The 24621-nt window shown below is 43.3% G+C and overlaps 1 protein-coding gene across 2 annotated transcripts in view; it reads left to right on the top strand.

Moving 5' to 3' along the window:
- The window catches only part of LOC139763053 (tyrosine-protein kinase receptor-like), a 1458433-nt gene that overhangs the window by 669084 nt on the left and 764728 nt on the right, over positions 1-24621 (top strand). For both annotated transcript variants that reach the window (XM_071688765.1, XM_071688676.1), the window contains exon 4: positions 20894-21067. In XM_071688765.1, the coding sequence (XP_071544866.1) occupies positions 20894-21067 (174 nt within the window). The remainder of the gene's footprint in view (positions 1-20893; positions 21068-24621) is intronic.

Below are 24621 nucleotides of genomic sequence, written 5' to 3'. Positions count from 1 at the left end.
TGACTGGAGTGGATTGAGGATGAGATTCGCCTTTTCATTAAAAACATAAGTGAGGTGAATGGTTTATTATAATGACCAATACACAATCTCCAGGATGTTAGATAAATGATCTCGGTGTCACTGATTTAGGATGATCGCAACAGAAACACACAGGACGTGTAGAGATAAAGAAGAGGATGTGATGGTTGCATTCTAAGAGGAACTTGAAAGCATTGTTGAGGTCGTGGATCCAGGAGAAACTCTCATTGTGATAGATTATCATGGTTGTACTCGGATAAATCCCTGACGCTCATGTCCGTGATTTCAGGAGTCCAGCTCCACACTTCCACATACTCGACCATACCATAAGCCAACACTTTGTCAGAGACCTTATGCTTAGCTGGACCTTAGTTGATCTATAACTTTTACATCACTGGTCGCATAATATCAGGCAGGACTTCTTACGTATCATGAAGTATACGTGGGATCATTCAGATATATATATCTTTTCTTTGATCAAAGATATTTGTACTGAAGAATTAGACGTAGTCTGTGGCCACTGCTGCTTTGTGCCCTGAAGAAGATTGTTCTAATATCTAGAACCTTTTCAACATAAAGAAAAGTTGATGTCTGCACATCCTACAGGACCTGGTCTTGACCTTCGTGAACTTAGTCACTAACAAATGTCTGATTGTATTCATTAAGTTGTCAACTTTCTCTCGTATCTGTTTCCTGACAGAGATGGAATGTCAATTAATTTTTACACGTTTCTCAGTTTTCCTTATTGGTAGATTCTTTGTGATTGACAATATTAAAGAAATATAGATTACCAGTAATTTCAAAAGTACGGTTATAGATATTTTAATGTATATAACCCAAACTTTTATTAGAATTCAGATTTATATAACTGATAAACGGAGACTCTTGTATCATAGCATCTGAAACATATACATAGAATCTGACTGTTCTCTCGCCGTATTAGAAAATTCAACCAACGCATCAAAAACTTCCTCTTTGTACTGGTGGCGGGAAACTCGCTCACTTCCCCCTTGTGGCCATACTGCTATAAGGAATACCTCACACCCGTGTCCGGGTATCAGTGAAGGCGGTTGTGCATCAGGTTAATGCTGAGTGAGTAATGCTCACACCAAAGACAGAGAACTATATACATATATACATATGCACATGCATGTTCATTCTGTAACAGTGGATAGGGAGTCAGCCGATGGCATGAACACTTGAGTTACTGCCCATAACACCTTGAGCGGGACGGTATGACCCTTGGTTTATCATGGTCAATATTTTGGTAAGATCCTTACGGGTCGAGGTTGAAGGCCAGGTCATCCTACCCAGGGGTTATGCCATCGCGCTCAAGAGCAAATCATGTGTAAGACTGAACTCCCCACCACACTGCTTGTTCAAACAAGATTCTCTACCTTCATGATGGATGATAGTTTTGAGGTTCTTAGCACACGGCAGATGTAATGATTTTCGCTATTGATATTGTATGACTCATGTATGACTCATATGTGATCCGGGAGTTGGGTAGGTGTGTGGGTCAAAATAGACTCGTGACAACAGGATGGCTGACAGTGACGTATGGATTTTGGCTCTTCTCATGTAAACTACCTTGGTTTTTATGGTGACCAGCATAACACGGGCTCAGAACATGCCCCTGCCGAGACCATCTCGCGTGAAAGGAAGAATGAAAAGAAACTGAAAGTGGAAATTAATCAGGGCTTCTTAGGGGTTTATAGACTTATAGTCTTAAAGGAAGAAATGTAATATGAAGAAGGAAAGACAAAAGACAGACTAATGGATGGTTCGTCTGAGGAATGCTTCACCGACCTGACTGTGACACATGCTCCAGCTGACCTGACTGTGACACATGCTCCAGCTGACCTGACTGTGACACATGCTCCAGCTGACCTGACTGTGACACATGCTCCAGCTGACCTGACTGTGACACATGCTCCAGCTGACCTGACTGTGACACATGCTCCAGCTGACCTGACTGTGACACATGCTCCAGCTGACCTGGCTGTGACACATGCTCCAGCTGACCTGGCTGTGACACATGCTCCAGCTGACCTGACTGTGACACATGCTCCAGCTGACCTGACTGTGACACATGCTCCAGCTGACCTGACTGTGACACATGCTCCATCTGACCTGACTGTAACACATGCTCCAGCTGACCTGACTGTGACACATGCTCCAGCTGACCTGACTGTGACACATGCTCCAGCTGACCTGACTGCGACATATGCTCCAGCTGACCTGGCTGTGACACATGCTCCAGCTGACCTGACTGTGACACATGCTCCAGCTGACCTGACTGTGACACATGCTCCAGCTGACCTGACTGTGACACATGCTCCAGCTGACCTGGCTGTGACACATGCTCCAGCTGACCTGACTGTGACACATGCTCCAGCTGACCTGACTGTGACACATGCTCCAGCTGACATGGCTGTGACACATGCTCCAGCTGACCTGACTGTGACACATGCTCCAGCTGACCTGACTGTGACACATGCTCCAGCTGACCTGACTGCGACACATGCTCCAGCTGACCTGACTGTGACACATGCTCCAGCTGACCTGACTGTGACACATGCTCCAGCTGACCTGACTGTGACACATGCTCCAGCTGACCTGACTGCGACACATGCTCCAGCTGACCTGAATGATGGATACTTTATTCGAAAAAAAAAATGTAACTTAGGTTACACATTCCTTGTACTGTACCCCAGTAATGCATCGCTCCATTAAATCTTGAGTCATACTTTCTAATGGGAGGAACTTAAAATAAATGAATGAAAAGACAGATATAAAAGCAAACCACAGTTTTGTTGTGGGAGTCGTTTGTACACAATTTGACAACGAGTATACGAATTCAAATTCTTTATCATCGTACTCGTAAAAAGATATTCGCTTGCGTAAATCCAAATATTGGTCATAAGTGTTGGTAGCCACTCCAGCATGTGTTTGTTGGAGACACCTGGACACAGACTGATGTTATTATGTGACAGACGAAATCATTATATTTATTAATATGATAAAGTCAGAGTTACGACCTTTCACTATCACACTGTTGCTTTCTCGAAGAAAAAAAAAATATTTCACCATCTCGACTTGAGTTCTTTAATGCTAGGCTTTCATTTAAACTCAAATAATATGAAATAAAAAGACGCTTTAAGTCACACCTCTCATTATAACTGATTCGCATCCACTCGAGTTAGCCTGATGGAATCATCCAGTCAGCTAAAAAAAGAAAGAAAAGAAATGTTGCTGCTGTAGTACCCTGTGACACTTTCCATGGTCTGTGATGAGGGCATATCTTAATGTCATTTACACATTGTGGAGACATTACGTCTGTAAATGTGACTTAGAGAGGAAATATATTGCAGTGTGTGTGTGTGTGTGTGTGTGTGTGTGTGTGTGTGTGTGCGGTTCAATAGTTATCCTCTTACACCCGCCAGTGGCCAGGGCCCGCCACGCCCTGCACACCCATTCTCTGGAGTCAGTCTTGGGGCCAGACTCGCCCACAAAGGAGTCACCCAGACAGAAGGTCTTGAAAAAGAGCAGTATAATAATGTCGTCAGGGGACGAAAACGTATTTAATATGAGGCTCAATAAAGAAAAAAGAGTATTATAATTATGCCACAATAATTAATTTAGTTCGTAAATACACTGATCAAAGCCATGATTTTCAGAGTAGACCTAGCGATGACGAGGATCATTCTGATTACTTTATCTGGGGCTGGGGACCGTTCAGTGACGTAGAAACAAGACCAATAAAGCCGTAATAATGAGTTATATATGGTTGAGAGGAACGGCTGTGGAACTGGGTCACGTCCTGGTTCTCTCAAGGGGCTTGAGGACAGGAGGATGGTGATGGTCAGGGTCACAGGAGGTCACAGTGGGTCAGGAGACAGAGGGTGCGGTAGTATCAAAGATTGAGTTGCCGTTGAATGCGTCTGTGGGTCATGGACTATCCAAGAGTCGACGAGTCTGTTGGTCACTTCTGTGAAGACAGTCTCTCTCTCTCTCTCTCTCTCTCTCTCTCTCTCTCTCTCTCTCTCTCTCTCTCTCTCTCTCTCTCTCTCTCTCTCGGACCTTAGGACTGTGTGGTCTGTGCCACCCTCATTCACTGCTACGCGTACCGTCTCCAACCCCAGCGTACACCTACAAGACGTGTCTGGCGGAGATGCGACACATCGATATGTTGTTCAGAGGCAGTAGGAGATATGGTTGTGTGGTTGACTGATGATGTAGTGATGTAGCAGACGTTGATTAGATAGTGATGTGGCAGGCTGAGGCGGTGATGTGGTATTCCTTAGCAGTCATGTGGTACTTGCGGGTGGCGATGTGTGTAGGAGATGTGACAGGATGAGGAAAACAGATTGTCCAGATGATTTGGGGAAGGTAGGGCGGTGTTGTGGCAGGTTAGGGTGTTGGCGTGTCTGGTTGTGGAACGCAGGAGTGACACACAGAAGCGCTGATGTAGCAGCGTGGGTTGATGGTGCTACCCCAGCCTGTGATATGCTGGGCCAGAGGTGTGTGTACGTACATATGGTGGACTGGAATGGGTGGTGATGAGGCAGCACCACACACACACACACACAGCGTGGTCCCTGCGACCAGCCAGTGGGTTAACTACGGGTCTTACCGAGTGAAAACCAGGTGTTGGGCCAGACGCTTTTCGATGCCACACGTGAAACTGTATGTATGGTAGAAATATTCTCACTGTGGGCCACGGGGCGCGGACGAGCGTCCCCGGTAATCTCGCGAGGGATATCATGTCCTTTGATGTTCTCATGGGATTATGAGGAGGGACATCTGTCCCCAGCCTCCAGATATGTATAGCTCGTGTGAGACGCAGGACATCAAGGCCGTGGAGATGTCTGGGGCGGTGAGGTATACGGACTTAACATACTACCTACGGGGACTGGACGAACTTGGTAGTTGTGTGTGACTACTGTGTGTTACGGGAAAAGAGAGTTTTATACTCACGTTGCCTAGTCTTGTTATACACACACACACACACACACACACACACACACACACACACACACACACACACAAACACACACACACACACTAGCCTACACCAGGAAGCCATTCATAGACAATTCCCAATGGGGAGGGCGGACCTCTGGGTTTGCTGTGAACCGGCTGCCCCGTCCAGAAATCGAACCAATGACCTTGGTAAGTCGCAGTTATAATTATCGCGCTGTATGTGTGTGTGTGTGTGTGTGTGTGTGTGTGTGTGTGTGTGTGTGTGTAACCCCATTACCCCTTTTATTAGGTCTCGTAATCTGGCGTGGGCAGTTGCTATGAAACTGATATCGTATGAAAATACATACAGTTAGCATTCAGTCAGTGTACACAGGCACCAAGAGGAGGAGCAGGGGTTGCGGCACTGCTTTACTGATAATTGATTTATTACGTTTGACTGGGCGTTGTGCCACGTACATACTTAATTAGTAGTTCTGCGGATGGCAGTTAATTGATTTATGACTTTGTATATATGGCATCCATCTCGTCATATGGTAAAAACGCTTGAGAAGGAGTGCTCATACCTGGAGTTGATCTAATATCTGATTTTGTCTCCTGTATTTGCATCTGTACTTCTCTTGCTCGGCCGTTTTACTCCTCATCACGTCTTCGTGCAGCCTGGCTTAGTCTTAAACCAGTCAGTTACTCAAAATGAATCTCCTGTTGACAGTATACTTTCTATGGAAACTATTTTCAGTTTTGTGAACATGATACATATCAATTAAAGAAGTTACATATACAGTTGATGGCTAGTTCAGCCATAAAATCTTCCAGCCTACAACGTGTTGCATCACATGTGGTAATAATGATAACCTTGCTTTTGTTCACATTTACTCTCGACTTCCTCCTCTCGCACACACTTTCAAACTCAGTTACCAACTTCAGCAGTTTCACACTCGATTCAGCCACCAGTGCTGTATCGTCACTGTATAACTGCTGAATCATTTCCCAGGCCCTCTCATCCCCCATAGACTGCATACTCGCCCCTCTCTCCATAAACAAATTGAACAGCTATGGTAACATCACACACTCCTGCCGCAGACCAGCCTCCACCTGGAACCATTCACTCAAGCCTAATTTTGAAGATATTTGGAGTGTTGCTCTGAACCACATTTTGGTAAAGACTAATATCGTAGAGTCCAATTCCTCTCGTCGGTAATTCTAGCGCTACTGTAAAGAAATTCTCAATATCGACATTGTTGAATCCTTTAAGTGTTATAAAACATTTATTTAAATTTCCCCGAAGTCGCCCCTTGCTTAGGGAGAACACTTATAATTCTCCAGTCTCTCATCATATTTTTTTTTTTTTTTTACGCAAGGAAGGAAACAATTTAGTTCATCTTCTCTGCACTGCTTCCAGTTTTTGAAAACCTAGCTTATGTGTGGGGTCAAAAACTACTCTTCATATTCGAGGTGTTGTTTAACTAGACTTAGGTATAGTGGTAATATCATGTCCTTGCTTTTGTACGTTACGTTTCTGTTGATAAATCCGAATATCTTAGTTACTTTCTTGGCAACCTCATCGCAATGCTGGGAGAATTTGAAGATACTGGAGACAGTGACCCCCTAGATCTTTCACACTAGGGATGTCCTTTATCTTGTGGCCCATCGGTTAATAATAGAAAAAGATTTTAGGTTTCCTTTTTGAAACAGCTGACATTTACTGACGTTAAGTGGCATTGGCCATTTACTAGACCATTCAGCGATTTCATCTAGATCCTCTTGTAATTCAAGCCTTTCTTCTATGTAAAAATGGCATTGCCGATCTTTGTGTCATCTGCAAATTTGGACACTAAGGTATTTAGCCTTACGTCAGCATCGCTGATGTAAACAGTGAAAGGTATTGGCCCCAAGTAAGGATCCGTGGGATACCTCACTGGCAGCGGGTGACCATGGTAATGATTCCCCCATTCATTACGATTCTCTGCTTCTGTCACGTAACCAAGCTTTTGTTTGATATCCTGGGCAACTAGTAATCCCCCAAGGCCCTGGGTTTATGCATCAGTTTAACGTGGAGGACATTGTCGAATGCTCTCTGCAAGTCCAGAAATATAATATCTGTTGCTCTTGTCTTGTCGTGGGTATTGAGTAATTCATGATAAAATTCATGGAGGTTTGTGAGGTATGATCTGTGCCTTCTAATACCATGCTGTGTATCATTGATCCAAGTGTGTTGTGCCAGATAGGCTACCATTTCATCTCTCATGATTGACTCCAGAAGTCTACATAAAATTGATGAGAGGCTAATAGGATGGTAATTGCCAGACATTTCACGGCTTCCCTTTTTGCATATAGAGATAACGTCTGGCAGTCTCCAGTCCTGCGGGACTATTCCATCCTGGAGAGATGTATTAGAATTATAAGTTAACGGTCCGCCAATTTCGCGTTAGACGTATACATCTGTAATTAGAATATTTACATTTATCCCTCATGGATCTATATAAGGATGTTATACGTGTGTTCTGTCCATTCTCGTACACCTTACCGTGGGCCGTACACATATTGAGAAGCCATTTATGATGCCTCCTTCTCTCAAACAGCTGATCTCTGGGACTGTCCTCATTCTTTCCGCTTTCCCTCTTTAAACCTTTCTACCTTTATGAGTGAGGTCTACAAACACATACGGAGGCATTATTAATCTCTCCTCTCCATTTCTTTTACCTGTTCGATTTTCTAATGAAAGAAAGAGAAAATATGTTCTTATAAGTACAATATTTATATAGAAATTGGATAGAATGAATACAAGCACGGTTGATGATAATCGGTCAAATTCGACCCTTTCATTCTTTGTAAGAAGACCGAATTTCTGGTACTTTCAAGTATCAAGTCTTTCCATTAAGTTAGAGTAACGTTCTTCATTCATGCATCTGACTCTACACACAACACACCTCCCGTGCACACGACCAACATCCATCCATGATCCACATAATCTTATCTGAATTCCCTCTAGCCACTCATCACTTAATTGTTTACACTTGTCCATCTCTCAAGCTGTGTCCGTTTTCTTGTACCTTTGCCTGTGTTAAGGTGGATACTCTTCGCTAACTTATCATCTGCAAAACGACCTCCATGCCTATATCATCCTACCTTGCCTTCAAGCATTTGCCTTTTTATAGATCACTTCTTTTCTTCCAGATCTACTAATTTCACCTAAGACACATGAATTGTCTAAATATCATCATTCATTCAGTTCTCATTATTAATTCGTTTTCCACTGATCTGGAAAACATCGTATACAAAACGACATGCACCTTTTACGGCACCCAAACATCCGTAGTGGTGTCTTGAGTCCTTAATCTGCAGGCTGATGAAAGGACAGGAGGCTCATATGTCTTACCCATCTGAACTTAAAGGAACTGTGATTTCCCATCTTGTGCCTCAGCGGTCGAAGAAGCACGCTCGTGCGTTTAAAACCTCCCCATTCACCAGAGCTTTCAGTGTGGATCTCCAGTTCTTCTCCCTTGCATAACGCTACCCTTTATTCTTTCCCATCAATGCATTCACTGATCATTACTTCCAAATAGCTTAACTCAGAGTCATTTTGTAACTCTCCATTCAAATTGATGTTACAGTGCGGAGATGAATCTTGCTCTTAATTGCATTTACTTCGAGAACCTCCTCCTACATACACCATTAAAGTGACCTGCCATTTAACAATGTTGTAGCCTTCATTCATCTTGGTTCAGCAGCACTCGTCAGTCACTCCACATAACTCTAATCTCATGCAGTGTGCCATTCATGAACACGTTGGACAGCCACGGCGACATTAACCAGTCTAACACACTCCCTCCTTTATGCAGGTATTTTCTCCTACAATCGTATACTTACACACAAGAAAGGCTACTTTCATTAAAGCTCTCGAAAGCACCCACAAGTCTCCCTTGTACAACGTAGAGATTCAGGTGTTCCACAAAATATTCGGCAAATGATTTCATCAAAGGCTTTTTTTTTTTTTTTTTTTTTGAGCCATTTGCTTTCTTCATTTCGGTGTGAAACTCTTCACTACCCATCGAAATCCTTTTCTGAAATTACCTATTATTCCACGTTTAAGGGATTCGGAAACAGTTCAACAAGATCTTCCAATACTACTTTGTTATCTATGCAAAGAAAACTTATTCCTCTTTATGTACTACAGTCGTGTACGCTTGCCTTTATACGGAGGAGTAATACACTCCCTTGTCCAGTCATCGGTCATGTGTCTGTGTTTCCTTGTGCCACATTCAGCTTCTGGAGCCATTCGAGAGCAGTTTACCCTCCACTCTTCATTGTCACACTCCCTGCTATATATACACCGAAGCATTTCCCATTTTCATCAAAGCTACTGTATTCCTGTGACTCCCTTCTGTATAATGGAAACGAAAGACTTGATGATTAGTTAGTAGAGATTTGTAATGAACCTGTTTTGATCATCATAGGAGATTTTACCATACTGATATTGAAGCGGGAGGAATCCCTCTCCAGTAGCACGGGACGGAGGCTCTACCTGATTTTGCTTAATAGTGCCTTGATATGATTGGTCGATGATCCTCCTGTGGAGGACGACGTATTAGATTTAGTTCTAGTAACAAACGAGGATCTCTGTAATAATGTTGAAACTGGAGAAAAGTGTGGTACAAGTGATCACCGGCCAATTTCTTTGAGGTCACTTTGAACACTGAAGGTCGCGAAAAGATACCATATTTTAGACCTGCATGTTTCAAAGATCCTAGCATTGCTTTTGACAGGCAAATCTGGGATGATGTAGTTGATGACGACGATATGGTCGTAGCTTGGACGGGCTTCAGTAAAACTCTCAAAGTAGTGTAGGGAACATTATGTGCCAATGCTTATTAGACGGCCTTCTTCCAAAATGAGGCCAAAGCGGTGGAACGATGACAAAAGAGAAGTGCTTGCTATCTAAGAGAGTAATGCATAAAAAACTTAGACCAGTAAGGAACATTATAAAGTAAATTACGTATATTTGTGTAGGAAAACTAAGAGATAGTCATGTGAAAGTAAACATCAGTATCAAGCGTACATTGCTAAGACTAGCAAAGGAAACTTATTAGACTTTTTCAGGAATGTTGAAAGTAAGAGATTCATTACCCAGTCAGCTGGTTCATTAATTACGGAAAATGATGGTTAGGATCAATACAACGAGGCCATGGCATAGATTCTAAATGATTTGTTTGCATCTGTAATGACAGTTGAAGATGCAGCTCTTGGCTCGAATTCACTTCCACTGCTAAGAGCGAAATCATTTAGCAACACATTGACTTAAAAGACGAAGATAATCAACGGTAAATGGAATTAAAGTAAACAAATCGGCAGGCCCAGATAAGTTTTATCCTAGGGCAGCTTGATTGCTTAAGTCACTTTGCTGCTGAAAATGTCCTAGAAGAATGGAAGTTTGCCATTGTAACTCTTGTACTCAAAACTGCTTAAGTTCTAGAGCTGTTAAACTTATGGGAATCGTCATTCGGGATAACTGCATCTCCAGTGCCATACCCTGCTAGAAGCTTTTGGTATATATAAGGTTACAACACAGAATTCACCAGTCTCTCAGAAATAATGACCCGGAATGAAGGCCAGTATTTCGTAACGTAGTGAAGCATATCATCGTTGGATCTCGCCTTCTCAGAGCCGCACAGATGATCAGGGAGAAACCCGTAAGACTCGAGATGTGTGAGGAAGTGGGAGTTAATGAGAGATTCACCCAGTCTCTTCTTCCAATGTTGCTTCATTATTCTTTTCATCCATTTGACCCCTCCTACACGAATCATCTCATAACAAGCACCAGTCTTCGAGCAGATTGAAAATAGCCAATCCTGACTCTCGCTTGAGCTACCAGTACTCGCATTTCCTCCCCTTCTCCAACAAATACGCAACTGACAAGTTCTTACACACGGTGACGACTTCACAAGCATTAGCAGCGCTCCTCTCCACTCAACATAGTATTAAACTCTATTCCATCGTACATGTAGCCAATAGAAAATGTACTCAGATATGCACGTACAGCTTATTTTCGTCTGGTATGGACACCACTCATCTCTCTCACCGTGCAAATACCTGTGATGCAACTACCACACTCGACACTGAACACCTTCCCCTCACTCCACAGAGATAGAGGCAAACTTCGCCGTAGCATTTGACCCATTGGAAGAATACCTTGGAGCAAGAAGCCTTAGTGGCAGGGACACACGCACACAGGGTCACAAGAACAGCGGCCAAAATGATACCTAGAGAACGGGTTGAGGGCAGCAGTATCAAGGTGAACGGAAAACGGTGATCGAAGAGAGGTGAATATCGGAGAAATGATAAGGCAGAACTGCTTTTGATGCTACTCTAGCTAAGGAGGTGGAGGATAAACCGCTCCAGATATGTTAACAGTACTTTGTAATGGGACATATTAAACCTGTGTACATCACGGTATTGCTTATCACAAGAGAAATTATCACGTCATCTGTACAGTACTTTCCCCATTTGGGAAGCAGATCCTGTAATGTTCAGGATGTAGGGTTTCCTGAAGGATATGATTACGCTCATGGTTAGGGTAGTTTCATGGTAACGTCAAAATGTTCAGAAATTTTAGAATGGAAAATGAGTAAGATATAAAGAATTACAAGAAGAATTTGGGATATTCCACGTCTGAAGTTAACCAGCATTTAGTGATTCCCTATTTTGAGATGTTGCACCGGTCCGGATCAGTACTGAGAGAGAGTGTGTACTAGAGTGAGGAAGGGTAGGAAGAGAGAGTTGCGTTATATTAGAGTAAGTACGTTTTGAGGATCAAGAAAGATAGTTAATGGAATGAAAAAGAGAATAAGCATCAGGAATACACCCTGAGGGACGCCATTGTTAGTCGGGGACGAAGATGTTGGTCCAGCGGTGACTAACGACGTGGACTGACTAGGAAGGATTCTGTGCTTTAGAGAAGAGAGAGAGAGAGAAATAGAAGAGCCAAGAGAAGGAAGTGTACACGGTGATGATTTGGTCACACCCTGCCAGACGCATTGTAGAGGGCCAAAAAAAAACAAAAAAAACATTCAATTACATCCCAGAGAAAGCTCGAGGACTAGAGGCAAGTCACATAAAGAAAATCACCGGTATTATTGATCTGTAATAAGGGTATGCCCATAGGATTCTCAGTGTTCAAAACTTGGAAGAGATCACAGTTGAAAATAGCAGTGATCGTGGAAGCGGTAGACTGGTCTCCGTCCTTAGTATGGGAGCAGCAAGGCGTTCCCCGAGGAAGAAGGGAAAGTCTGGGTTTTAGACAGACGAAATAGGCGAGCAATGTTCAGAACCACACTTTTATAGGACACGACGAGGTACGGCAACCGGACCGACCGTACGCTGCTCTTACCTGTAGCTAGGAAGCTGGGAGAGTACTTGGGCGATCTTGCACAAGGAAAATGCGAGAGCGGGAGTAAGGTCAGTTGGAGGAGGTGAAGAAGAAGGATTAGATACATTCAAATATATATGTTATATATATAGATATATATATATATATATATATATATATATATATATATATATATATATATATATATATATTGACATGTTTTATTAAAAACCTGTGCATGTCGACTGTTTACTAGATTTCTAAAGTCCTTTAAATTTCTCTGAAAGTGAGCGTAGCGCCATCAGGAAAAGTACGTCAAATATTCAGTGGTCAGCTCTGACTGCTCAGCTCTTTGCAGTAACATAACGTTTCGTTCAATCATTCGACGTCATTAAGCGAACTACATCAAGCTTGAAAGTAGTACAGAGGCTACATACATACATACATGCTTTGTGAGTTTAAAACTTGCAGCCATTATCAAGATGACTGACGAAGTGATGGTGAGACCTTTCACCTGTCGTCTCGAGGAGGGAGTCTTGGGTCACGATGGGTTAAGGGAACGCGGCAAGGTCTCTGGCTGCGTTCAGATGAGGAGTGTGGTGGCGTTAAGGTGTCCTCTCTCTACGTGTGCTTAAGGAAGGTTCTTGTGGTATTTTGGAATGAGTGATTGCCGAGAGTAAGGACTGAAACATCTCTGTATTCTGATGATGGATTGGTAATGACTGGGGTTGTTTTCCTCAGTGCCTATGATACTGTAATGGTAGTGTTGTTACTACGTCGTTGCGTTGTTCTGAAATCCTTTTGTGACGACCACGTTTTTTTCTTTATGAGTAAAATTATGCTGGTTCTACATATTGGTCTTGCGTCGTCCTCCTCCCCGCTCCCCTCCCTTCTTTGTAAGTGGGTGCCGATGCCTGTGGTGCTGAGTGGTGTACAGATCACACCGTCCTAATTCATGGTCGTCTTATCCGTGCTGATATCGGCTGGTCATTGGAATGAATAGACTATATATCTATTTCTTTAAGAGAGTTGTTTTCCTGAGTTAAGACTCTTCTCTCATGATCAGGTTACTGACGTTAGGGCTCTCCTGTGTCGTGGTTAGATACACTCGTGATCGTCTTTTTTGTAAAGCGGTTTCTTTTACTTTGCAGTTTGGCTCTCTCACTCTCTCTCTCTCTCTCTCTCTCTCTCTCCCATTTCCGCGTTGGGAGGTAGCAGTTAAGAACAGAGGACTGGGCCTTTTTTGGAATATCCTCACCCTGCCCCCCTCTGTTCCTTCTTTTGGAAAATTAAAAAAAAAAACGAGAGGGGAAGATTTCCAGCCCCCCCGCTCCCTCCCCTTTTAGTCGCCTTCTACGACCGCAGGGAATACGTGGGAAGTATTTCTTAATCCCCTATCCCCAGGGATAATATATATATATATATATATATATATATATATATATATTATATATATATATATATATATATTGGAAAGGGTCACCTTTTTTTTCTTGCGCATGATCAAGTATATTCCTACGAGTCCACGGGGAAAATGAAACACGATAAGTCTCCAAGTGCACTTTCGTATAATAATCACGTCATCAGGGGAGACACAAGAGAGAAATATAACAGTCAGTTGATATACAACGAAGAGACGTAGCTAGGACACTATTAGGTAAACATGAGATTGTCCAAGACAGACAACAAGCGTATCATAAACTTATCATGTGGACAGGAAGGTGAATTGTTTACAAATTTTATCAACATTAAAGTTATACAATTTTCCCCGCACCCACTTCCGCCTCCTCCTCCTCCTCCTGTTTTTTTCTTACGATTTCATACACATCATTAACAACGACAATAAGCTTAAGCTGTTTGAATATCTAATTAATGGCATTTAGAATATAAAAAATATCTGAAGGTCATTAATCTGTATCAAGTTCAGCGATTTATTTCGTCACTTATTTATCAACAGTTTAACTTTGAATTTCTGTATGTTTCAGTTTGGGTTTCTGAGATTTCATGTTCTTCTTTATCTCTGAATTTGATTACAGTATATTCACATTGTATTTCCTTTCTCTTATTACATAGGATATCAATTTATTACATGAAATACATTTGGAATAAGCAGTTGATTCCGTGTATACCCACAGTACACGACGCAACCAATTCCTGTCTTGTTGAATTATTCCTGTAAATAGCAAAGATCTAAAACAAACAGATACATCAGTAATACCGTTTTCTATATAAGATTTATAGTACAAGCCATGATGTGTGACCCCTCTCTCTCTCTCTCTCTCTCTCTCTCTCTCTCTCTCTCTCTCTCTCTCTCTCTCTCCTCGTGTGTGTGTGTGTGTATGTTTGATGTTAGGCAGCCACCGACCAGCCGCCTGGTTATCAGAGGGTCTGGAAAAGCTGCGGTGTGAGCAAGTACTTCACTGGCTGTCAAGCTTCACTCGTTTAGTTCAGGTAGACGGCTTATATTTCTGCCTCAGCCATACATGGGCTGCTGCTGGCGCCCGTCTCACGCACAACACCTACAACACGTGACTCACACGACTCGTTCTTCATAAACCCTGGAGTTTCCTGCGCTGAGCGCTACGTGCCAGCCCTTCCTTTTGGTATAGTCTCGTCCTAAGTACTTGCAAGTGATTCTCTCTCTCTCTCTCTCTCTCTCTCTCTCTCTCTCTCTCTCTCTCTCTCTCTCTCTCTCTCTCTCTCTCTCTCTCTCTCTCTCTCTCTCTCTCTCTCTCTCTCTCTCTCTCTCTCTCTCTCTCTCTCTCAGGCTGAATCGGGCCGACTCAGAGGTTATACATGTGGGAAGTTGAGGGAATGAAGAGATGGGAGAAACCGAGAAGAAGGCGGAAGGATGGAGTGAAGAAAGCTTTGAGTGACTGAAACCTGAGCGTGCAGGAGCATGTGAGGCGTGCATAGGATAGAACGAAATGGAGCGATATGGTATAAAGGGGCCGACGCGGGATAGAACGAAATGGAGCGATGTGGTGTAAAGGGGCCGACGCCCTGTCAGTGCGCTGGAATAGGACATATGAATTGGCCAGGAAAAGCATACTAAGGTCTGTGGGTCTTGCCTCTGGATAAAGGGATATCTGTTGTTGGTGTATTATATAAGCAGCTCGAAAGTTGATTTTAGCAAAGAAGGCCGTCCTTCGTTTGTTGTTAGCGCTACCTCAATGCACGAGAAATGGTAAACAAATATATATATATATATATATATATATATATACATATATATATATATATAATATATATATATATATATATATATATATATATATATATATATATATATATATATATATATATATATATATATTCCTATGAGTCCCCGAAATCTTCAGAACTAATTTCAACTAGTGAGAACTCGTTGCACCAAAGGAGGGATAGGTAGATCACGAAATGCAGGACTGGAGTGTGTATATCTACCTAATTTTGCCTAAATATTTCAGTCAAACCTAGTTTCAACAACTGCCTTGTTTGAGAGCTAACCTTACCTAACCTTTATAATCTTAACACTGGTTCTGACTAGCTCAAAGTAGCTCTGACTCATTTTAGGTTTTAACTGTAACATGTAGGTCTGTGTATATTCACGTGTTTAATTTCTTTTTGACGACGTTTCCTGTGTTAGCAAGGTAGCGCCAGAGACTGACGAAGAAAGGCCGCTTTCGCTCACATCCACAGCTGTCACGTATAATGCACCGAAACCTCAGCTCCCTGCCAACAACCAGGCCCAACAGGACTTTCAGTGGTTTACCCAGGGCCCTTCACATGCCCTAGTTCAGTCCATTGATAGCACGTCGACCCCCGTGAATCACATCGTTCCAGCTCAGTCTGTCCCGTTCACACTCCTGCATATTCAAGCCCCAATCGCTGAAATTCTTTAACACTCTATGATTCAGTCTCTGGACTGGTCCCGTTCTTCTCCTTCTTCCTTCCGCTCTTGACAAATATATCCTCTTTGTCAACCTTTCCTCACTCATTCTTTCCATACGTCCTAACCATTTCAGCAGACCATTCTTCTGCTCTCTCAACCACACTCTATTTATCACTACACATCTGTCATACTCTTTCATTACTTACTCGATCAAACCATCTTGTATCATATATTGTTCAGAAATATTTTCACATCTCCAGTACATCCTTCCTCCTCCGCAAAGCCTTACTTACAGCCCATGCCTCGCATCCATATGATATTGTTGGGACTACTATACATTTTTGCTCTCGCAGATAACGGTATCTCTTTCCACACATTCTTCAGGTCTCCCAAAATCTTCGCCCCTCACCCATCTTATGACCCACTTCCGCTACCATGGTTCCATTCGCTGCCAAGTCCACTCCCAGATATCTAAAACACGTCACTTCCTCCAAGTTTTCTCTGTTCAAACTCACACCTCAACTAACCTGTCCGCAACTCAGCTGAACCTAATAACCTCGCTGTTATTCACATTTACTCTCAACATCCTCCTTTCACACACTTTTCCAAACTCAGTCACCAACATCCGCAGTTTTTCAGTAGAATCTGCTGCCAGTGCTGTATCATCAGCAACCACCAAAAACTCACTTCCCAGGTCTTCTTATCTACTAAAGACTTTATAGTCGCCCCTCTTTCCAAGAATCTCTCATTTTCTTCCCACACCACCCTATCCATAAACAAATTGAACAGCCATGGTGACATCACACACCCTTGCTAATGACCTTCATTTACTTGAAACCATTCACTTTCCTCTCTTCCTACTCGTCCAATGCTTTACAACCTTGATATAAACTTCTCACTGCTTCTAGCAGCTTTTCTGCCACACCGTATATTCTTAATGCCATCCCCAGGGTACCCCTATCAACCTTATTATATGCTTTCTTGAGGTCCAAAAATGCCACATACAAATCCATTTGCCTAAGTATTTCTTACACCCATCCACCTAATCCACACGTCCTCTACCGCTGCTGAATCCACGCTGCTCCTCCCCAATTTGATACTCTGTACATGCCATCACCCTCGCAGTCAACACCCTCCCACACAACTTACCAGGAACACTCAACAAACTTACAGTTCTGTAGTTTGAAAACTTACCTTTATCCCCCTGTCCTTTATACGGTGGCATGATTCCTGAATTCCGCCATGATCTATGTATAGTTTGAAAATCCTAACTAACCAGTCATCAACACAGTCACCCCCTTTCTTTATAAATTCAGCTGCAATACCATCCACTTCAACCCTCTTGCCACATCTCATCTTACGTGAGACTTCACTAAACCATACTCCATGATTCTTTCACTTCGCTTACCAACCCGACCAAAGCACCCTACATCTGCCACCCTTTCATCAAACACATTCAGCAATCCTTCAGAATACTCATTCCATTTTCTCTTTATTTCATCAGTCTCTTACCGCTTCCCTTTTTGCCCCCTTCACCGATATTCCTGTTTGTTTTCTTGTTTTTCACACATTATTAACTTTCTTCCAAGACATCTTATTCTCCCTAAAGTTTACTGATACTTGCTGACCCCATCTCTCATATGCCCTCTTTTTCATCCCCCTACACTTTCCTCTGGACCTCCCTCGCTTTTTCGTACCCATCGCCCAATCATTTGCACTACTTCCCTGTTGGTACCGCCCAAACACACCTCTTTTCTCTTTCACTTGGAACTCTCTAAACACACTATAAATAGTCGCACAAAAATCTCTTCATGGACAAAAAAATTGACCTAAGGTTGTTAGATACCTCTCGTTTGCGTTCGTCGTTTTTCCCATCTTGCAAACCCAAGATCATGGTTAAAAACCTTCGTTGAGATGCCAAACCAGAACTTGGCAAACCTATCTAAGTGTCTATCTTTCTCTTCCACTTCTCTCTTCTTCCTCTTCTTCTGACTCTAGTGGCATCGCAAATCAGCAGTTTTTATCAAGAAGTGCATTTTGCGAATGTTTATTACACCTCGTCAGTTTTTTCTTTCTCTCTGTCGCGAGTGGGTGGTCAGCTGGGGAAGCCGAGTTGGGGTCAGTCACGGAAGACAAATCTGTGGCTTGTGCCTTTGATTTATTTGATTATTTTATCTATTTCCATCTACATAGAATGGATTATCAGATAAGAGGAACTAGTTAATGAAAACCTTCAGGTGATTTATGATCCAGTCGCGATGGAGGAGCTAAAACTAACTTAACTAGAACAAGATTGTTAAAGCTATTTGAGAGGTCAATGCTGCTCGACTAAGAAAATTGGTAGCCTGCCGTGTGCTTTAACTGAACATCCACACCGTAGTGAAGGATACCATTCGTGAAGGGATGGTACCCAGGTACATGTATCATTCTTGTATGAATACTTATCCAGGTACATGTATCATTTCTATTCTTGTATGAATACTTTTTGGCACATCCATCCCTAAATCTTGTATCCGATGAATAGTTTTTGTTGACGTCTGTAAATTATATTCAACAAGTAATGGACTGCTTATTAAGTGAACGTCTGTGTTTTTCATAGCAGCTAAGTTATCCGGGTTGTTGTGAAGAAGGTATAGGGCATGTCGTAAATAGGGGTCACTGTAACTCCCTGTTTGCATGTAGAACCATAGTGTGTACATCAATGAGAGCGTCAGCGTTGAAGTATATAAGAAAGTTATGGTGGAAATTGTCCGTAGACTTTCTTTTATGTCGCTGTAAACAACTTCGTCAAAACTCTCTGAAATAAATGCTGTAAACACATATTATGACAGGCTGTATGTAGTAAGATTCTCACATTGTTTGTAGATAGAGGAACATCTGTGACCAAATTGCAAGATACTGTTTTGTCTTAGGTTTTACGAAAAAATTTATGAGCGGGACGTAAAAGTCGATCTCGGGTAACCTTTATGTGGACATCTTTATAGTATAATACCGTACAGTTTGTGTCCAAGTTCTTAATCAAGCTATAGTCAGTATGAGATGGAGGTTGTGAACTGTGTGTGTGTGTGTGTGTGTGTGTGTGTGTGTGTAGATTGTTTTTTTTTTTTTTTGCAAGTTATAGGCCGATATTTTATCCTTTTTTTTTTTTCATTTTCATCAACTTACAGTTAAGTAGTAAACTCTCTGGAAGACAGGTTTTGGAACAGTTTGTCACTGAATTGAAAGACGTGTTTTAGACCTACTAAAGGAAGAATTGTGAGTTTCACTGTTTGGGCAGTTTATGATCAGGATGTAAAAGAGTCGTGAGTGAGTTGAGACAAGTTGTGAGTAAGATATAAACTACGAAAGATGTAGATAGTTATACGTATAGCACATTACGTACATGGGTGAACCATTTCTGGGACGGTTAATGACTTTCATTGGTTATCATAGACAAGAGTAAACAATATAGAAGACGTTGTGAACAGGTAGTAGCCAAACGTGACTAGGATATAAGACACTGTTGGCGGGTTGTAGACAGGTGTGCACAGGTTGTGGGATGAGTTATGAACAGATTGTAGAGAGATGTCATATATCACGAGGACGACTATGATCACGATGTATGAGTGTATGATCGGGATACAGACGAGTAGTGAACAGGTTATAAGACAGATTGTGAGCAGGTTATACAGGCAGGTCGCGCGGCAGGCAGCAGCAGCAGGGAGGCGGCGTGGTTGGTCTGCGCATGGGCAGGCCGGCGGTCGGACCGGAGCGGAAGCAGCCACCACGGCGGGGAGCGAGCGTCTGCCATCCACCCACCTCAGTATCGCCACGAAAATACACACACAGCCACACGCTGTCCCACCAGCAGGCTCACACGCGCCCACCGTACCCTCTCTGCCCCTTCTGCCCGCCGTCTTATCGAATTTGTGGCGATATAATCGTGTCTTGTGTTCAGTGAAGTGATTTGAAAGATAGGGGGGTTGGAAGTGAGTGAAGGGTGTAGGCGCCCTGTGGAGGTGATGCGAGATGGTCAGGAGAGATGACGAGGGATGTGGCGAAGGCTGTCTGTATATGTGGAAGACATGACAACCACTACCAGAAGTGTGCCCGCGCCCTACTACCTGCCAGAGGGCCAGCTGACGCCCGCGGACCTCACTCACTGCTGAGAAACAAGTGGTGATAGCGCTTGCATCATTCGTGAGGTCGTCACTCACGTCCCAGTGTCCCTCGCTTGACTGTCCGTGAGACCGTTCGTGGTGTGGGATCGCCCAGGACTGGACCCCGGCGGCACACGTCAGGCAAAGACTCCAGAGTGACTTTATATTCCAGGATGTAATTCGTACACGTCGAGCAGACGATCAAGGCTTTCGCAGCTGCCACTCTGGCACCGATGTTACCAAGCGCGCCTCCAGCCATGAGTCGAGTGAATGTCGTGTGTGGTTGTAGTGAGCGTAGTAGTTGTAGATGTAGTAGTGCACTTCGTATACCCCAAGCCAGAGCCTCGGAAATCAATCGTGGCCCGGGGAAGCAGCACCAGCAGCAGCACACACCAACATGGGTTAGGCCAGACGCAGCCTCTCGTGCCCTTCTTTTCTTTCTCCTGGTCTCCTTGATGATTGACCTGGGCGTGAGCGTAGCCTACCCAGCTACACCGGAACCCTCGCCCACAGGCCTGCAGTGCGACTTCGAGGAGGAAGGGGAGTGTGCATGGGAGTGGCAGACCGACATCCCCGGAGACGTCCCCTTCAGGCGGGTCACAGGTCACGAGCTGACCAGTTTGATTAAGAACTCGACGCGTGGGGAGATGACGGGAATCTCTGCCGACGCCGAGGGCAATCCCAACGGTAAGTAAGGCCTTGGTTTCTGTAGCTTTCCTGTAGGCTTTGCCCTCAAGGGCGCGTCGCTAGGGCGTCATCGGTGATATGATCACCATGCCAACCCCCCCCCCCCCCCCCCTTACCCCCCACTGTGTCATGATGTCATCATCTCCATGCTACTGCGGTCATGGGCAATTATCATATTGCTATATATATATATATATATATATATATATATATATATATATATATATGATGTGTATATGATGTATATATGTTAGTTTAAAGACGTAATGATCATTACATCGTGAGGAACAGTAATGATGACGTCATGATGAGTGCCTTGTTGGACATGTCATTATTTCTTTCCACATTTACGTCATGGGATACATGAGTGACGTCACAGTGCCTGCAGAGATGTAGTGGCAGGAGGTAACAGTAATGACGTCACGTTGCCTGCGGCCGTAGGTGGTAACGGTAATGACGTCATAAGGGGCAGCAGGACTTGATGACGTCAAAAGGTACAATTTAACGTTGCCCGAGAGAGAGAGAGAGAGAGAGAGAGAGAGAGAGAGAGAGAGAGAGAGAGAGACGTACGTCAGTGCTGGCGGAAATGGTTAAGAAGCCGAGATGACAGCCACACACACAGACACACACACACACACACACACGTCCAGCCTTGATGTCAAAACAGAGAGCGGTCGATGACTGCCATACCGTGGTTGGGGTGATGTCAGGTGGGTGATGATGTACCACCATGACTCTGCCCAACTGACCAACCACGTCGGTGATGGGTAAGTCAGTCCCCCCCCTTCCCCCCCCTCCTTCCTTCCTTCCCCCCCACCACCTCAACTCCCCTTCCCCCCCCCCTCACTTCTTTCTACCCCCACCCCACCCCGCAGGCAGTGTGGGGGTGTGGGGGTGGAGGGGGGGGTTACATCATTCCATGATCCCACAAACATACCTGCATGAATGACCTTAGGGGAGGTGTGGGGTGGGGGGAGGGATTGCAATGATCGTTCTGATTGGTTGGGAGGAGATGATGATGATGGTGACGTCACGGGTTACGAGCCAGTGGTGCAAACGCTCTTAAGAGGGAGGAGGAGGAGGATGACATCACAGGTATGACGTCGTCAAGGATGGATCCAGTTGTGGCCGTAAAGGTAAGAATGATGACGTCAGAGGTATGATGTCATAAGGGAGAGTGGGGGGGAAGGTGACCTCGAATGGTGACATCAACGGTAGGAATGGTGACATCACATTGCACAAGAGTTCATCAATGATGGCATCACAGGGACGACATCATGACTAAAGAACCCAAAATGATGACCTTAAAGACTTGAGGACATCACAGGTAATGACATCATAACTGAAGGGGTCCCCCAATGGTGACTTCAAAGGGCAAGAAGGATGACGTCAACGGTATGGTGGTTTACTGAAACAGGACCCCAATGGTGACCTGTGTAGTTATGACAGTAATGACTTGGGTGGGGGTTGTTAGTGATGCTGACTGTGGGTAACTGGGTCACCAGGGCCCCGACCTGGCACTGTGGGTGAGGGGCTGGCACACGGGGGAGGCCCTGACTGTGGGGGGGGGCCCACACAACAGCCCCCCCTGGCTGGCACTCAAGAGTGACAGTACTTCGTGCCACATTATGTCACCTGCGTCACACGACGCCCCTGCATGAGGAGGGGATCGGGGGTCTGCGTACACCAGCTTGCTCTCTCTCTCTCTCTCTCTCTCTCTCTCTCTCTCTCTCTCTCTCTCTCTCTCTCTCTAAATACTTTCCTCCCTCCAGCTCCTACTAATGATAATGATAATAATGATAATGATGATTTTATGATTATTATTATTATTATTATTATTATCATTATTATTATTATTATCATTATTATTATTATTATTATTATTATTATTATTATTATTATTGTTATTATCATCATCATCATCATCATGACCAAAGGAAAATGATAGCAATAATGATAATGACAGAATATGATAATAATAATATCAGCAATGATATGAGGAGAGGAAGATAAGAACACGACAGAAGACATTATCATTATTATTATTATTATTATTATTATTATTATTATTATTATCATTATTATCAATATTAAAGTAATAATGATACTAATCATTTTGATGATAATAATGATAAGAATATTAATTATGATAATAATAGTAATGATAATGATAATTATAATTAATAATAACAATGATAATAATAATAATAATAATAATAATAATAATGATAATAATAATAATGAAAAATCATGATTATTATTACTATTATTTTTATAGTAATAGTAATGATAATATTTTTGTATATTTCATTGCTGTTCACAGCTTCCTGCGTTAGGGAGGCTGCATCATGAACAAAGAAGCCTTACAGGAAAAAAAAAAAATATTCCCTTAGCTCTTCCCGCTCTTCCATCATTTTAGAAAAGTTATAATGCAGTAGGGGAGGATTTCCTGCCTCTCGCTTCCATTTCTTGTACTGGCCTTAAACTGGGAGCATTGGATAGTTTGAAAGGCTTCAGACTCGACTCTGTGTCATAAGTATGTAGAGCTTGTGTCTTCTCGGGTGTGAGGGAGGTACTCCAGTACAAGGATGGATCAGGTCTTTGCATGACGAGGGACAGCTGTTCAGAAAAGAAAACTTCGCTGATGCTGGAGAGGACTCCCAGTTTCTTAGGGGCAGATTCAGCTAATTTCATAATTCAAGATTCCCAGGATGGGTTAGATGTTACGGTGGCACTAAGTTTGTTCATTGTGTGTTATGTGGTGGAATTACATATCCATCCAAAGTGTTGGAACAGATGTGAGGGGTTTTCGAGAGAGAGAGAGAGAGAGAGAGAGAGAGAGAGAGAGAGAGAGAGAGAGAGAGAGAGAGAGAGAGGGTGGGGGGCAGAAATTGGACGGTGAATTCTACCATGTCCCGTCTTCCTTATTTAGATATCTTGTCCAAGTCTGAGTTTATTGAGCAAGTTGTGTCGAGACGAGATGCAGATGGAACAAGAGAGGATGGAACGGATTTGAAGGAAATACAGGAATGCAGTGTTGAGTCATTCGCATATGAGTACATTTGGTCATCTGATGAAGAACGGAAGTCTTTGAAGAAAAGCAGGAAGAGTGTAGGAGACAAAAGAGGACCTTGAGGGGCACCGCTGTTGCCAGTGAGAGAGAGAGAGAGAGAGAGAGAGAGAGAGGTTGATCCATTAACGAGTGTGGGGATAGATCGAAGAACCAGGGAGGAAGCTTGATAAAAGGAAAAAGAGAGGGAAGGAGGCCAGAAGAATGGTAATTGGACATCGAAGCCTGCTTCGATGTCAAAAGCTTTTGAACTATTAAGGGCTATTACGATAGGCCTCTCAGATATCTTTCAAGAGCTGATGACCAAATTTTAGTCAAATAGGAAATTACCGCCAGTGGAGCATGCCCTGCAGAAACCATAGTCATAATCTGAGAGAAGATTGAGAGAGATTCATGGTGTTTGAGGATATGGGAGTTCTGGAGTGATCCAACTTGGAAAGAACAAAAGTCGAAGCAACTGTACGATCCTTGGAAGGGTTCGGTT

This window comes from Panulirus ornatus, chromosome 1 (genome assembly GCF_036320965.1).
Source record: "Panulirus ornatus isolate Po-2019 chromosome 1, ASM3632096v1, whole genome shotgun sequence".
Lineage (NCBI taxonomy): Eukaryota > Metazoa > Arthropoda > Malacostraca > Decapoda > Palinuridae > Panulirus > Panulirus ornatus.
The sequence above is the reverse complement of the archived record's forward strand: the minus strand, read 5'-3'. Positions and strand labels throughout refer to the sequence as shown.